General features: G+C 38.6%; 1 protein-coding gene across 3 annotated transcripts in view; it reads left to right on the top strand.

Moving 5' to 3' along the window:
• RBL1 (RB transcriptional corepressor like 1) overlaps nucleotides 1-16,137 on the top strand; it is a 76,011-nt gene that overhangs the window by 55,954 nt on the left and 3,920 nt on the right. For all 3 annotated transcript variants that reach the window (XM_067708071.1, XM_067708072.1, XM_067708073.1), the window contains exons 18-20: nucleotides 3,152-3,223; nucleotides 5,099-5,189; nucleotides 14,042-14,190. In XM_067708071.1, the coding sequence (XP_067564172.1) occupies nucleotides 3,152-3,223; nucleotides 5,099-5,189; nucleotides 14,042-14,190 (312 nt within the window). The remainder of the gene's footprint in view (nucleotides 1-3,151; nucleotides 3,224-5,098; nucleotides 5,190-14,041; nucleotides 14,191-16,137) is intronic.

Below are 16,137 nucleotides of genomic sequence, written 5' to 3'. Positions count from 1 at the left end.
CTACATTGGCATCCATACTAATAATCCTTTATATTGGTATCACTCTTTCCTCTTTTAAAACCACACCAATTTGCATACCTCATTTATTTTACCATTCCGAGAATCTCTAGGGTTATTAGGACTCTGTGCTTTCACTGCCGAGGGTGCAGGTTCAATCCCTGGTCAGGGAACCAAGATCCCACAAGACACATGGCATGGCCAAAGAAAAAGAATCTGCAAAGTCAAAACAGTAACAATAACAGCAACAACAAAACCAAAAGTTGTCCCAGAGCTAATAATATCACTGGGGTTCCCAGCAGAAGCAAACTACTTTGAGGTATGAAACACTCAACCCTGAAGCCATTCAGTATTCACACAAATTAAATCCTTATTAAAACAGAACTAAAAAATCCAAAATTATAAAACAATCAAGGAAATAAGCCAATGTGAGTATGTCAACAGATAAAATTTAGAGCAGGTTAGATATTCAAAAATTTCAGGTAATGGAATTATTGATCTCAAATTATGCAATTATATGTTTTAAATGATTCAATGTATAAAGGAAAATTCTTTTTATGAACAAAGGCCAAGTCATTTTAAAAAGGACCTGAAAGATGTCAAAAAGAACTGAATGAAGCTTGTAATGGAAACAAATTCCAAGCCAAAAGACTCAATGGATTAGAATGTAGAGCTGAGGAAACGAAAAAACAGCATATCACATAGAGATGGAAAATACAAAAAATCAAGAGACATAGAGTTACGAAACATTTTTTCTTGTTCCCTTCCTCTTTTGTTCTCTTCTCTTGTGATTTGATGACTAACTTTAGTGTTGTGTTTCAATTCCTTTTTCTTTTTTGTATGTGTATCGTAGATTTTCAATTTGCGGTTACCATGAGGATTTGATATAGCAATCTATATATAAACAAGATTGTTTTAAATTGCTGGCCTCTTAATTTCAAATGCATTTCCAATATCCTGCATTTGTGTTCTCCCCTTCTTATAATTGCTGGTTTTGATATCATATTAGCATGTGGATGATTTCCTACCTTTACTGTATGTTTGCCTTTACTGGTGAGCTTTTCCATTCGTAAGTTTCTTGTTTCTAGTTGTAGCCTTTTCTTTTCTGCTTAGAGAAGTTCCTTCAGCATTCGTTGCAAAGCTGGTCTGGTGGTGCTGAATTCTCTTAGCTTTTGCTTATCTGTAAACCTTTTGATTTCTCCATCAAATCTGAATAAGAGCCTTGCTGGTTAGAGTATTCTTGGTTGTAGTTTCTTCCATTTCATCACTTTAAATACATCATGCCACTCCCTTCTGGCCTGCAGAGTTTCTGCTGAGAAGTCAACTGATAACCTTATGCAAGTTCCCTTGTATGATAACCTTATGCAAGTTCCCTTGTATCGTTTTTCTCTTGTTGCTTTTAGTATTTTTTCTTTAATTTTTGTCAGTTTGATTACTCTGTGTCTCGGTGTGTTCTTCCTTGTGTTTATCCTGCCTAGGACTCTCTGCCCTTCCTGGACTTGGGTGACTGTTTCCTTTCCCATGTTAGGGAGGTTTTCAGCTGTTATCTCTTCAAAGATTTTCTCAGGTCCTTTCTGTCTCTCTCTTCTCCTTCTGGGACCCCTATAATGTGAATGTTGATGCATTTAATGTTTTCCCAGAGGTCTCTTTGACTGTCTTCATTTCTTTTCATTCTTTTTTCTTTATTCTGTTCCACGGCAGTGATTTATACCGTTCTGTCTTCCAGGTCACTTATCCAATCTTCCACCTCAGTTATTCTGCTATTGATTCCTTCTAGTGTATTTTTCATTTCAGATATTGTATTGTTCATCTCTGTTTCTTTGTTCTTTAATTCTTCTAGGTCTTTGTTAAACATTTCTTGCATCTTCTCTATCCTTGCCTCTGTTCTTTTTCTGAGATCGTGGATCATCTTCACTATCATTTTTCTGAGTTCTTTTTCCAGAAGGTTGCCTGTCTCCACTTCACTTATAGCTGTTCTTCTGGGGTTTTATCTTGTTCCTTTATCTGGGACATATTCCTCTGCCATTTCACTTTGTCTGACTTCTTGTGATTGCGGTTTCCATTCTGCAGGCTGCAGGATTGTAGTTCTTCTCGCTTCTGCTGTCTACCATCTTAAATAATCATTTGTGTTTTTTTGAAAACTACCATAGCTCAGGCTTTGCCATTTCTGTGGAGAACATCATTATGGAGAACAGGTTTAGTGCTAATGGACAGTGAAGGAGAAGAAAAGAGTAATTTAAGTGAACTCTGTGATAATAAATAGACTAGAAGGGATTCCTTTATGGATCACTAATTTATTTTCTTTCTTTTGGCCACCACTGTGACTTTTCTAAGTGTTAAAACCCTATAGTCTGTTCTGAACTATTAAAAGCCTAATCCTGTAATACCCTCTGTCTTATTGTGAATCACAAGACATTTTCTATCCTTTAGTATGTGGTTAATTTTAAATAAGTACTTAAAAACTAATACAACTGGAGACTGCAAGGGATTCAGCAGATCTGAGTTTTCTTATATCATTCTTTTTTATAAAGAAATGCATTTTTGGTAGTTATATCATAGCAATCTTAGTGCTTTTGATTAATGAAACTATTAGCTGAGTCTCCACAGGCCACAAAGCCTGAACTTTTTTTTTTTTTACTTTTCATTTATTTGTGCTGCAGTGGGTCTTCGTTGCTGCATGTGGGCTTTCTGTAGTTGCGGTGAGCGGGGGCTACTATTCGTTGCGGTGCTCGGGCTTCTCACTGCAGTGGCTTCTCTTGTTGCGGAGCATGGGCTCTAGGCACATGGGCTTCAGTAGTTGTGGCACATGGGCTCAGTAGTTGTGGCTCACGGGCTTTAGAGTGCAGGCTCAGTAGTTGTGGTGCATGGGCTTAGTTGCTCCGCGGCATGTGGGATCTTCCCGGACCAGGGCTCGAACCCGTGTCCCCTGCATTGGCGGGTGGATTCTTAACCACTGCGCCACCAGGGATGTCCCCAAACCTGAACTTTTAAGGTAGTAAAAGTCATAAATGGTAGTGGATTTTAGTTATTGAGTGGCCTGGGGTTAATGGCTTTCTGCAAGACTCCTCTCAATGCTAACCTGTAATTGAAGTTTTTGTTCAGAGCCATTTTTCTTTTAAAAGCAGTTGATAAATGCAGTTCTTATTTTCCTTAGGTAACAAAAGAAGAAAGAACTTTTCAAGAAATAATGAAAAGTTATAGGAATCAGCCTCAAGCTAATAGTCATGTGAGTTACATTATTTTTCCTCCTGTCCCAAAATAGATTTGTACTATTTCTCTGCTGACAAGTCATGTAAAAGGTAAACTTCTTTTCTAGTTTTACTATAGATTTTTTGGTTTAATGGACACCATTAAACTCGAGACAGTTTTAATTAAAAAACAGTTTCAGTGGAAGCCAAAAATCTTGCTGTTTCTGACTAATCTATATTATTTATTTATTTATTTATTTATTATTTATTTATGGCTGCATTAGGTCATCATTGCTACACATGGGCTTTGTCTAGTTGCGGCAAGTGGCGGCTACTCTTCGTTGCGGTGTGCAGGCTTCTCGTTGCAGTGGCTTCTCTTGTTGCAGAGCACAGGCTCTAGGCACACGGGCTTAAGTAGTTGTGGCACACAGGCTCAATAGTTGGCTCACAGGCTCTAGCGCGCAGGCTTAGTAGTTGTGGCGCACGGGCTTAGGTGCTCCACCGCATGTGGGATCTTCCCGGACCAAGGATCGAACCCGTTTCCCCTGCATTGGCAGGCGGATTCTTAACCACTGCACCGCCAAGGAAGTCCCTATATATTATATATGCATATACTTCTCACACGTTCTCTTATTCCATTTGTTCATTTATTTGAGTAGGGACATTTTTCACTAATGAAAAATATTTATAATAATAATATTCTTTAATCATATAAGACTTGATTCTCTGATGATGTTTAAATCCAGTGAAATTTGAGGATATATTAAATTAAGTCTAGCTTCTTTTTCCATCTGATAAGAATCTTAATGTTTGCATCTTTGAATAGATATCAGGCATTTCTGATATAATAGCCCTGGTGAGAATTCTGTACAGTCTTTCAGTCATGGAAATATAAAATGTTAGCGTGACCTGGCACATAGTAAGCATTTAATAACTGTTAGCTCTATATTATTGTTATTATTGTAGCTGAAGAACACAGGATTAGGTTACCTTAAGGCCTTGGTCATTCAAGAACCTGATTGCTCTGCTCTAAAGGAGCATAATGGCCTCTTCTCTGGCCCAGTGATCTGCCACCTTAGACAAAAAGAGAGATGTGGTAGCTCAGATATCCCTGGCCCCAGTACCAGTAGCCATACCCCCTTCTATCAGAGCCCCACAGATAGTTTCACTTCTTTACTTAAGCCCCAGATACACTGCTAGCAATATAGAGATATTAGAAGAGCCAAGTATAGGCATTTCTTACACCCTGTGACAGGGTGGAAGAGGCCTGGTTTCCAGGCCTCTTCAGAAAAATCCCTTAGGAACAGAGCTTAGAGAGGTTCAGAGTATCCCTTAAGATCATTAAGTTAATGTGGGTCAAAAATGGTTTAAGCCACAGCTTCCTAAATATTCTCTCAATACCGATATCCATAGGATGAGGGGGAATGGATCATTCCTTTCAGCTACCTTGGAGGTTAAAAACAGTTTAGGGGCAGGGAGGGGAACAGATTTTCATGTGGCCATGTGAAAGGAGATGGGTGTGGGATGGGAGCAGGAAAACAAGCCCCAGTGAGATCAAATGAGTCTCATGTAAGAAATTAAAAAGAAGAAGGAATAGGTTCATATCTTTTAAGTTGCTTTTATTTGGCAAAATCTTCTCATCAGTGTTTAGTTGCTCCTTACTTAATTCTTCTATTTTGTAACCTTCTGCAGTGGTTATATTTCAGGTGGTAAGCTCTGCTTCAGTATCCCCTCTTCTAAGATGTTTGCCGTAATCTGCATTTACCAAGGGCTACTAACATCTTGCCCTTGATTATCACCCGTACAGACAAATACTTTTTAATTGGCTTGATATCTTGTTCTTATTTTGGTTTTGCTTAACCTGTGCCTCTTTGTGACTCAGCAGTCCTTTTTGTCCCCTCTGATCTATATAGGTTTACAGAAGTGTACTGTTGAAAAGTATTCCAAGAGAAGTTGTGACATACGATAAAAACCTAAATGGTGATTTTGAAATGACAGATTGTGGTAAGTTGCCCAATTTAAGATTCTATATGTAGTACACTGTTGGTTACATTGTATATAATACAGTGGATGTCCTGGAGTTAATTGTGTAGGTGGGGTGGATAATGCATATGTGTTGGAAAGAAGCAAATGACTTTGAGATAAATATGGGTCAGGTACCTCCCTCCACAGAAGTTGTGTATTGAAACCATTAATTTATCGCATGTTAACTGTGTTTTAGAAGTTTTCTAGTATACTTATACACATTAATAAAAACTCATAAAAGACAATAAAATTCAAAACTAAATCTGAATGACAGGGAAAGTAAGATAGCTGTCAGTGATTTGCCTGTGGAGAACATTAAGGAAATGTCCTGTTCATTAATAAGTGTATAGGTATTCTGCCACCATCAGCAAAAGCAAGGTCGCCACCTTGTTACTACCATCATGCTAAGACTTCAGGCACTAGTAATTTTTTTGAAAGAAAGAAGAATCAAATATTCAGTATTCATATGTTGATAAGTTGTAAAAATGCCTTTTCAGCCCATCTCTTTTCCTTGTCTCATCTGTCTCCTTTTCCTTGTCTCACTTTCTATCACTTAATGTATATATATGTGTACATGTGTATATAAGTACTGTAATTTATTTAATTTCACAGTGTGGGACTTTTAGGTTGTTTCCAATTATACACAGCTTTGCAAGGAACATCATTGTAGGTTGATCTTTGGTCCACATCCTTAGGGTAAATTCTTAGAGAAAATTGACTGGGTCAAAGACATTTTTTTTTAATTACCCAAATATCCATGATAATTATGGTGTCTACTGGGATCTGAACTTTTAAGATCTTAACAAAAAATTCTTGAATAATAATGTCCTAGAATCTGATCCCATCTAAGGTTACACAGGCCAAACTCAGTTCTTTTTACATAGATAAATTATCCCTGAGCCTTTTCAAGGCAATGAGAAGAAGTACATTAGGAAGTAAACCTGACAAAATACAAAAAAATAACCTACCTATTTTTGTTATACATGTTGCTCACCTGTCCTGGGTGGTTTTTCTGTCCTTGCAAAACCAGGCATCAGGTTAGCTGGGAAACTGTGTGTTCTATGAGAAACAAAGTAACTGCTAGCGAGTGTTTGGGATACAAGGAGCAGTGAAGTTCAAGACAGAATTTATTAAGTTTGATGATAAAGCTTGAGGTAACTGAAGGTTAGCTACCCTCTCTACAACATAAAGATTTCAGGTCCAGTTCTGTTTTATATACATTTATTAACTAGATATTTATTAGCAGGCAAACAAAAAACCATTCTTAAGATCCTGTCCAGTGGTGATGGCACAGAGCAGGGAGAGTATCCAGTGATAATAGACTGAGGAATTCCGGCACCAAAAAAGGGACAAAGTTATTGAGGAGGATACAGTCTCGCAAGTCTGTGTTCAGATAAGACAAGTTCCAGTGCCTGGAGCTCTGGCTAGATGCTATGACCTAGACTTGGACACACCAAAGAACACCACCTTGGGAAGAAGAGTTCTGGTTCTATAAACAAATTCATAATTAGGAATAAAATAATTACTATTTAAAAAAACACACAGTTTATGCATCCTATGCCACCTGACCAACCACCTCCTCACATAAAAGGTTCACTCAAAGTAGATGCCAAGATTCCAGAGCAGGATTCTGTTAAACTTAAAGCCAAGATCAAGCAAACAACATGCGTCAGAGTTCAGGCCTGGGCATCATTCGTAATAGTAAAGCCCCACAGACCTCACTGGATCTCTCATGACTATCATGCTGTTGCGGGTAGTGTCTCAAATATGTTAATCAATCTTTTTTATTTTTAATACATATGTATATTCTTTTTCATATTTTTTTCCATTATGGTTTATCATAGGATATTGAATATATTTCCCTGTGCTACACAGTAGGACTTTGTTATTTATCCATCCTACATACAGTAGTTTGCATCTGACTTTGTTATTTATCCATCCTACATATAATAGTTTGGCATCTGCTAATTCTACTCCCGATCCTTCCCTCCCCCACCCCCACTTGGCAACCACAAATCTGTTCTATACATCTGTGAGTCTGTTTCTGTTTTGTAGATATGTTCATTTCTGTCATATTTTAGATTCCACATATAAGTGATATCATATGGTATTTGTCTTTCTCTTTCTGACTTACTTTGCTAGTATGATAATCTGTAGGTCCATCCATGTTGCTGCAAATGGCATTATTTCATTCTTTTTTGTGGCTGAGTAATAATCCATTGTGTCTATATACCACATCTTCTTTATCCATTCATCTGTCGATGGATATTTAGGTTGTTTCCATGTCTTGGCTATTGTAAATGAACATATGAGTGCATGTATCTTTTCAAATTATAGTTTTGTCTGGATATGTGCCCAGGGGTGGGATTGCTGGATCATATGGCAACTCTATTTTTAGTTTTTTGTGGAACTGCCATACTGTTTTCCATAGTGGCTGCAGCAGTTTACAGTCCCACAAGCAGTGTAGGAGGGTTCCCTTTTCTTCATACCCCCTCCAGCATTTTTATTTGTAGACTTTTTTTTTTTTTTTTTGGCTGCGCTGCGTGGCTTGCAGGGTCTTAGTTCCCCAACCAGGGATCGAACCCGTGCCCCCTGCAGTGGAAGCGCAGAGTCCTAACCACTGGACTGCCAGGGAATTCCCCATACATTGTCTTTTTGTTTATGTTTCCCTTGCTGTGCAAAAGCTTATAAGTTTAATTAAGTCCCCTTTGTTTATTTTTGCTTTTATTTCTGTTGCCCTGGGAGACTGACCTTAAAAAACATTGGTATGATTTATGTCAGAGAATGTTTTGCTTATGTTCTCCTCTAGGAGCTTTATGGTGTCATGTCCTAAATTTAAGTGTTTAAGCCATTTTGAGGGGTTTTTCTGTGTATGCTGTGAGGGTGTGTTCTAACTTCATTGGTTTGCATGTGGCTGTCAAGCTTTCCCAATACCACTGGCTGAAGAGACTGTCTTTTCCCCATTGTATATTCTTACCTCCTTTGTTGAAGATTAATTGATCATAGGTGTGTGGGTTTACTTCTGGGCTCTCTGTTCTGTTCCATTGATCCATATGTCTGTTTTTGTGCCAGTACCATGCTGTTTTGATTACTGTAGCTTTGTAGTATTGTCTGAAGTCTGGGAGGGTTATGCCTCCTGCTTTGTTCTTTTTCCTCAGGATTGCTGTGACAATTCTGGGTCTTTTATGGTTCCATATAAATTTTAGGATTATTTGTTCTAGTTCTGTGGAAAATTCATGGGTTATTTGATAGGGATCATATTACATCTATAGATGTAATATTTGCTTTGGGTACCATGTCATTTTAACCATATTAAATCTTCCAATCCAAGAGCATGAAAAAAAAAAAAAAAAAAAACAAGAGCATGGGATATCTTTCCATTTCTTTGAATCATCTTCAGTTTCCTTTATGAATGTTTTGTAGTTCTCAGCATGTAAGTCTTTCACCTCCTTGGTGAGGTTTATTCCTAAGTTTTTTTTTAATGCAATTTTATTTTTTTTAATTAATTTTTATTGGAGTATAGTTGCTTTACAGTGTTTTGTTAGTTTCTACTGTACAGCAAAGTGAATCAGCTATGTGTATACATATATCTCCTCTTTTTTGGATTTCCTTCCCATTTAGGTCACAGTAGAGCATTGAGTAGAGTTCCCTGAGCTATACAGTAGATTCTCATTAGTTATCTATTTTATACATAGTATCAGTAGTTTATATATGTCAATCCCAATCTCCCAATTCATCCTACCCACCCCCCTTTCCCCTTTGGTATCCATACACTTGTTATGTACATCTGTGTCTCTTGCTGCTTTGCAAATAAGATTATCTATACCATTTTTCTAGATCCCACATACATACATTAATATACGATATTTGTTTTTCTCTTTCTGACTTACTTCACTCTGTATGACAGTCTCTAGGTCCATCCACGTCTCTACATAAGACCCACTTTCATTCCTTTTTATGGCTGAGTAATATACTATTGGATATATGTACCACATCTTCTTTATCCATTCCTCTGTTGATGGACATTTAGGTTACTTCCATGTCCTGGCTATTGTAAATAGTGCTGCAGTGAACATTGGGGTGCATGTGTCTTTTTGAATTATGGTTTTCTCTGGGTATATGCCCAGTAGTGGGGTTGTTGGGTCATATGGTAGTTCTATTTTTAGTTTTTTAAGGAACCTCCATACTGTTCTCCATAGTGGCTGTACCAATTTACATTCCCACCAACAGTGCAAGAGAGTTCCCTTTTCTCCACACCCTCTCCAGCATTTATTGTTTGTAGATTTTTTTAAGTGAATTGTGGGGGTTTTTTTGTTTTTTGTTTATTTTATTTTATTTTTGGCTGCATTGGGTCTTTGTTGCTGTGCATGGGCTTTCCCTAGTTGAGGTGAGCGGAGGCTACTCTTCGTTGCGGTGCGTGGGCTTCTCATTGCGGTGGCTTCTGTTGTTGCATAGCATGGCCTCTAGGTGCATGGACTCAGTAGTTGTGGCTCACAGGCTCCAGAGCGCAGGCTCAGTAGGTGTGGCACACGGGCTTAGTTGCTCCGCGGCATGTGGGATCTTCCTGGACTAGGGCTCGAACCCTTGTTCCCTGCATTGGCAGGCAGATTCTTAACCACTGTGCCACCAGGGAAACCCTGTTTGTAGATATTTTGATGATGGCCATTCTGACCCATGTAAGGTGATACCTCATTGTAGTTTTGATTTGCATTTCTCTAATAATTAGTGATGTTGAGCATTGGTCATTGATGGAGATATGCCTAACAGAAGCCCTATAGTAGCCACCTGTGGAGAATGAGCTACCTGATTAAAACACTAGCTGGATACTCATGGACTGTGCATTCATTATCATATTAGCAGAGCACCCCAGACTGGCATTCTTTTTTTTTTTTTTTTAATATTTATTTATTTACTTGGCCACGCTGGGTCTTAGTTTCGGCACGCAGGATCTTCATTGCAGCATGTGGAATCTTTTTTAGTTGTGGCATGGGGCATCTAGTTCCCTGACCAGGGATCAAACCCAGGCCCCCTGCATCAGGAGCACGGAGTCTTAACCCCTGGACCACCAGGGAAGTCCCCAGACTGGCATTCTTGATTAGAACATTTGAGAGACCCAGATTATAGCTTAATTAAGTAACACAAACATAATGCCCAAGTGTATGATAGTAAATTGAAAACTTTACAGTACTTCCTCAGAGGCTTGTTTTCAGAATTAAAAAAAAAATGATGCATGTGTGTGGTGTTTAATACAAGGCCTGCTCATAGTAAGGCCTCAGTAAGTAGTAGTTATTATTTATTATTTTGTTTATAAGCAATATAAAATTTATTGTATTTTATTCATGAGTATATGGCTCTTTAAATGTCTTTTTTTTTAAGCTAATTTTTCTAAGGCTATATTCCTTACATAAAATCCTTTAAATGTTGAAAACTAGGTCACACACACAAAAACAGTTAAAGCAAATCCTCTCAAGGGACAAAAATTCTGTTTCCATGTGAGATGTATAACATTGATACCTGCAAATTGATAATTAAGTGACTTTATTCACATTAAAACTATTTTATAGTCACCAGATAGACAACCAAGATACGGATGGAGCACATTTTCTTTCTAGACTGTTTAATCTAAACAAGATTTACTTGGTTTTAGATTATAATGATGCCCTTTAGAGCTCATGAGAAACTGCCAAAATGGTCTAAAACCACTGTAGTAGTTTTGAATTGGTGTGTGGTCAGTGGCTCTTGCATAACTGGAGCTAAATGGCACTGCCCTCTCAATCCGAAAGCCAGTCTGAAATATTTACTGCACACTGTTAACGGTGAGGAGCAAAAACGGTAAGGAAGGACGTGGTAGGAGAAATATAAAATAAATACTAAATGCTTACTCCAGGGGAGTGCTGCTGTGCTGATCAAGCCCATCATATCTCAACCTGACCCTTGAATTTATAAATAAATTGTGATCTTCTTTCTTACTTTCATCTTAAAATAATTTTTCTTCTTTACTTTCTCCATTTTTAAGTGGTAAGAATCACTATTTATGCCTCTTCTCAGACTGAAGCCTAATGACAGTATACAAAGAAACCAGCATCAGTCACTTGAGCAGCTCCTCTGGGGGTGATGGATAGGGGTTTCATTAATTTGTGCATCCCAAACAATTTGGGCGTGCCCATCCTCTGAAACCAGTTCCCCTGAGAAATGGGTATCTACGGTGCCCTCAATGTCTTTTCCCCTGAATGCATTTATATTGTCCTGGGATATAAAATTAAGCATGTATTATGGTTGCAGTTGTTGGCCACCTGCAGCCCTGGGGTAATTTGCCTTCTCCCTTCCCACTTTCACTTCAGATCCTTGGAAAATTCTGAAGCCAGAGATCCAGGCTAAAAATTTCAGCATGTCTCTCTGGAGCTCTGCAGATAATATCTCCTTTTTTCTAAGGGCTAGTCTCATTCACTGGTAGTTTATATAAAACCACATTTTAATTGCTTGACAGTGTTGTATGATAATCCAAAAAAGACATTCCTCTTATTCATGGGAACAGTAGGGAAAATTATGAAACCATAATAGTTCATTGGTTCGTTTCATGAAGTATATCAAATGTATACCATGTGCCTCAAATTATGTTAGGCAGAGGTCCCTCCTGCCCTCTGAGGGGAAACAGATTTGAAACAATTATAGCACCAGGCAGGGAGATCTCATTCTCTTTCCCAGTCTTTCATAAGTTCCATCTCCTAATGTATATGTGATAAGATGGTCACCGGCCTACTGAGGCTTTGATTTCTGAGTGCTAAAGTCCTTAAAGAGGTGGGAAGGTAGAGATCTTTTTCCTGCTTAAAGGACAACTGACATCTTGTTTTCTGTTTTGAAATGAAAAAATACTAAACAGCTAAATGAAAAATAGCTAAATAAAATCATGTTTAGTTAGAATCCAAGGTCCCAGAGAGTTTTAAATGTTTGGTTCCTTCAAATTAAGTATAGCTCCTTACCTTATGTAACTATTAACAACTGGAAATGGAATAACACAGAAACATGAAGAAGTAACTGCCTCCAGAAATTTCTAATCCAAGGAGGACATATAATAATTTTAATTCATCTGTATAACAAGAATAACCTACAACAGCTGTTATTAAGCCATTGTTTACTGCCTTGGGACAGTGTCCCCCAGGATGGTAGTAACTGTTATGGGGAAGAGCGACTGTACGTAGAAAATTTGAGAAGTATGGAATTAAAGTGAACATGTGTTTTTTTCTAATTGCAAAAGTTCTCAGAACCTTTAATATACTAACATGTATTCTGAATTCCTAAGAGGAGGATATACTACCATGCAACATTTTTTCAACTTATTTGATCACATAGCTTTTTTCTGCCCTATTAAGATGCTGCAAAAATAGCAAGAGTAAAAAAGACATCCAAATGGAGATCCCTATGGAGGTTCCCTGTGGCTGCCTGGCCCTTGGACCATGTTTGAGTTTTTCTGGTTTTCCAAAGGTGGAAGCATGTTTCTACCCATGTTTTCAGAATTGAAAATGAGAAAGTTTTTTCACATGTTGAATTCTTTTTAATTGCTGGTAGTTTTCTTAGCTCCTGTGCATAGATGATTCTTGTAGGTACAAGGAGAAGATGGTTTGTAATACTCTTTCCCAAAAAAGAAGAGGATAAAGTTCTGCCTGGTGTCACAAGCTACTCCAGAATTACAGTAATAAACAGGAAAGCACCTTGGGGCAAGCTATCATTTTACAACTGAGGACGCCAGTTATAGACAGCACTAAGGTTCCTGTTGTGCGTGGGAAAATAAGACTTTTTGAACACCTGTCACCTGCCATGTATTTGCAGAAAAATAAACATAAGCAGTTCACCTTGCTTCTTCCTTAAACTATGAGGATACACTTTACCTTTTAGAGTCTTTCCACCTTTTTCAAAGAGTCAGTATGAATATCTGCAGGCTTTTGTTATCTGAAACTCAGGGTTTGCCACTGCTACCCATACTCTGAAGCTCAGTTTAGGTAAACTTCAACCCAGGGCTGGTGCCCCTCTAAGAGCCACCGGTGACAGTGAGCTCAAAAGGTAGGGTTGTGAAAACATTCTTGCTGAAGTGATATCTAGAGAATAGAGTACCAGCTTAAGTTTACGTGTTTGCATTTCTATGATTCCAATCTAATTTATCCATAATATAGATGGATTTCTGAACCTTTTCTAAAAATATTAATTGTCTTACATAAAGATGTGGGTTTATTTGGTTTTTTTTCCTTTTATATTGTAGAGAGAGTTGTGATTCAAATCGCCAACTTATAGATTAAGGTACACCTATCACAACACTGAATTCTTTTTTTTTTTTTTTTTTACATCTTTGTTGGACTATAATTGCTTTACAATGTTGTGTTAGTTTCTACTGTACAACAAAGTGAATCAGCTGTATGTATACACATATCCCCTCCCTCATGAGCCTCCCTCCACCCTCCCCACCCCACCCTTCTAGGTCATCACAAAGCACCGAGCTGATCTCCCTGTGCTATATGCAGCTATCTAATTTACACTTAGTAGTGTATATATGTCAATGCTACCCTCACTTCGTCCCAGCCTCCCCTTCCCCCACTGTGTCCTCAAGTCTGTTCTCTACATCTGCATCTTTATTCCTGCCCTGCCACGAGGTTCATCAGTACCATTTTTCTAGATTCCATATATATACGTTAATATACAGTATTTGTTTTTCTCTTTCTGACTTACTTCATTCTGTATGACAGACTCTAGGTCCATCCACTTCACTACAAATGACTTGGTTTCATTCCTTTTTATGGCTGAGTAATATTACATTGTACAACACTGAATTCTTTTAACAGATTTGGAAGATGCTACAAAAACACCTGACTGTTCCAGTGGACCAGTGAAAGAGGAAAGAGGTGATCTTATCAAATTTTACAATACAATATATGTAGGAAGAGTGAAGTCATTTGCATTGAAATACGACTTGTCAAATCAGGACCATGTGGTATGTTTTGTATTTTACTACTTTATTAACATCTGTACTCATAATTGGATTACTATGAGTTTATTTTGCTAGTAAGTGTTTCAAAGCTAAAACCTTACTGATACATTTTATAGGAGAAAACATAGTAGTAATTAGAGTGATTAAGGCTGTGATACAACAGAGACCAGAGGAAATCATGGAAATTTTATCCACACTGTGATTATGTTGTTAGAAATTATGAATGCATATGGGCAAGGACTAGATGGGAACATGGAAAAATGAAAACAGTTCTGGTGGTTTTTTCCTTTGTTTTTGATTCCTATTGTTATATCTCTGAGATAAGTGTTTTTCTCAAGATAAAAAGAAAAGGAAATAAATAGGCTTGAATCAATAATAGAAGCAACACTAAGAAATTTTTATTCAGACTCTAGATTTGACAGTACCAGCAGGCCTTTCAAAGTATTATCAGTGTATAAGCTGAAGTTGGTTCACAGGAGACCAGACTTCAGTTATAAGAAAGAGGAATCTAGTAGAAGCTGCATCCAGGCAGTAGCCATATATGTGTCTATGTATCTCTCTATATTTCTGTCTTTGTCCCTTTCAAGGAATATGGTCTATGATTATCCTCAGAAGCCATGACTACTCAATCTGTTCCCTCAGTTCCACCACCCACACCATGTGCTATACTGTGAATATATCTATTATCAGCCAATTAAAAAACAAAACTAGGGCTTCCCTGGTGGCGCAGTGGTTGAGAGTCCGCCTGCCAATGCAGGGGACACGGGTTCGTGCCCTGGTCCGGGAAGATCCCACGTGCCACGGAGCGGCTGGGCCCGTGAGCCATGGCCGCTGAGCCTGCGCGTCCGGAGGCTGTGCTCCGCAACGAGAGAGGCCACAGCAGTGAGAGGCCCGCGTACTGCAAAAAAAAAACAAAAACAAAACTAGTTTTCCTAGCTTCAAGTGAAGATGCTGAATGAAATATTAATTAAGGAGTCATCTCCATTCTTGGAATAGAAACATTGTATAGATTATTAAAAGTGAGTCCCTTCTCACTTTAAATCTTTTGCATTTCAGTATAAAGTCTTAACCATTTCATTAAGAGATTTGTTCCATATTGGGCTCATCCTGCTGGCCCACAGAATGCTCTGCCTCTCTTTTATTTTCTGTGCTACTAATTTGGTTGTGGGTATGTGCGTGTGGAGAGAGATTCTTATTGCAAGTGTTAGGACATAGATTACTCTTTGCTCCACTTTCTGAGCATTGACATAAGGTTCCTATGCTCCTGGCTTACTGCTTCTGGTGTCTTGCTCAGAATTCTTCAGAATTTCCTGAAAGATCCAGGAAAATAAATTTTAGTTTATCTATTAGTAATTGTTGAAAAACAAGGGTTAATGAACCATTTTTTGATTTTCTTCAGCCATAAATAACCTCTTACAGTATAACTGACTCCTAACTAGGAGATAGCAATAAGAATAAAAACATGGGCTTCCCTGGTGGCACAGTGGTTGAGAGTCCGCCTGCCAATGCAGGGGACACGGGTTCGTGCCCCGGTCCGGGAAGATCCCACATGCCGCGGAGCGGCTGGGCCTGTGAGCCATGGCCGCTGAGCCTGCGCATCCGGAGCCTGTGCTCCGCAATGGGAGAGGCCACAACAGTGAGAGGCCCGCGTACTGCAAAAAAAAATAAAAAATAAAAAAAGAATAAAACCAGGGCTTCCACCAAATGAACTTTCACTTCAGTGCAGTGGTTAAGAATCCGCCTGCCAATGTAGGAAACACAAGTTCGAGCCCTGGTCCAGGAAGATCCCACATGCCGCGGAGCAACTAAGCCCGCGTGCCACAACTACTGAGCCTGCGCTCTAGAGCCCACAAGCCACAACTACTGAAGCCCATGTGCCTAGAGCCCATGCTCCGCAACAAGAGAAGCCACCGCAGTGAGAAGCCCATGCACCACAATGAAGAGTAGCCC

Source organism: Pseudorca crassidens, chromosome 15 (genome assembly GCF_039906515.1).
Source record: "Pseudorca crassidens isolate mPseCra1 chromosome 15, mPseCra1.hap1, whole genome shotgun sequence".
Lineage (NCBI taxonomy): Eukaryota > Metazoa > Chordata > Mammalia > Artiodactyla > Delphinidae > Pseudorca > Pseudorca crassidens.
The sequence above is the reverse complement of the archived record's forward strand: the minus strand, read 5'-3'. Positions and strand labels throughout refer to the sequence as shown.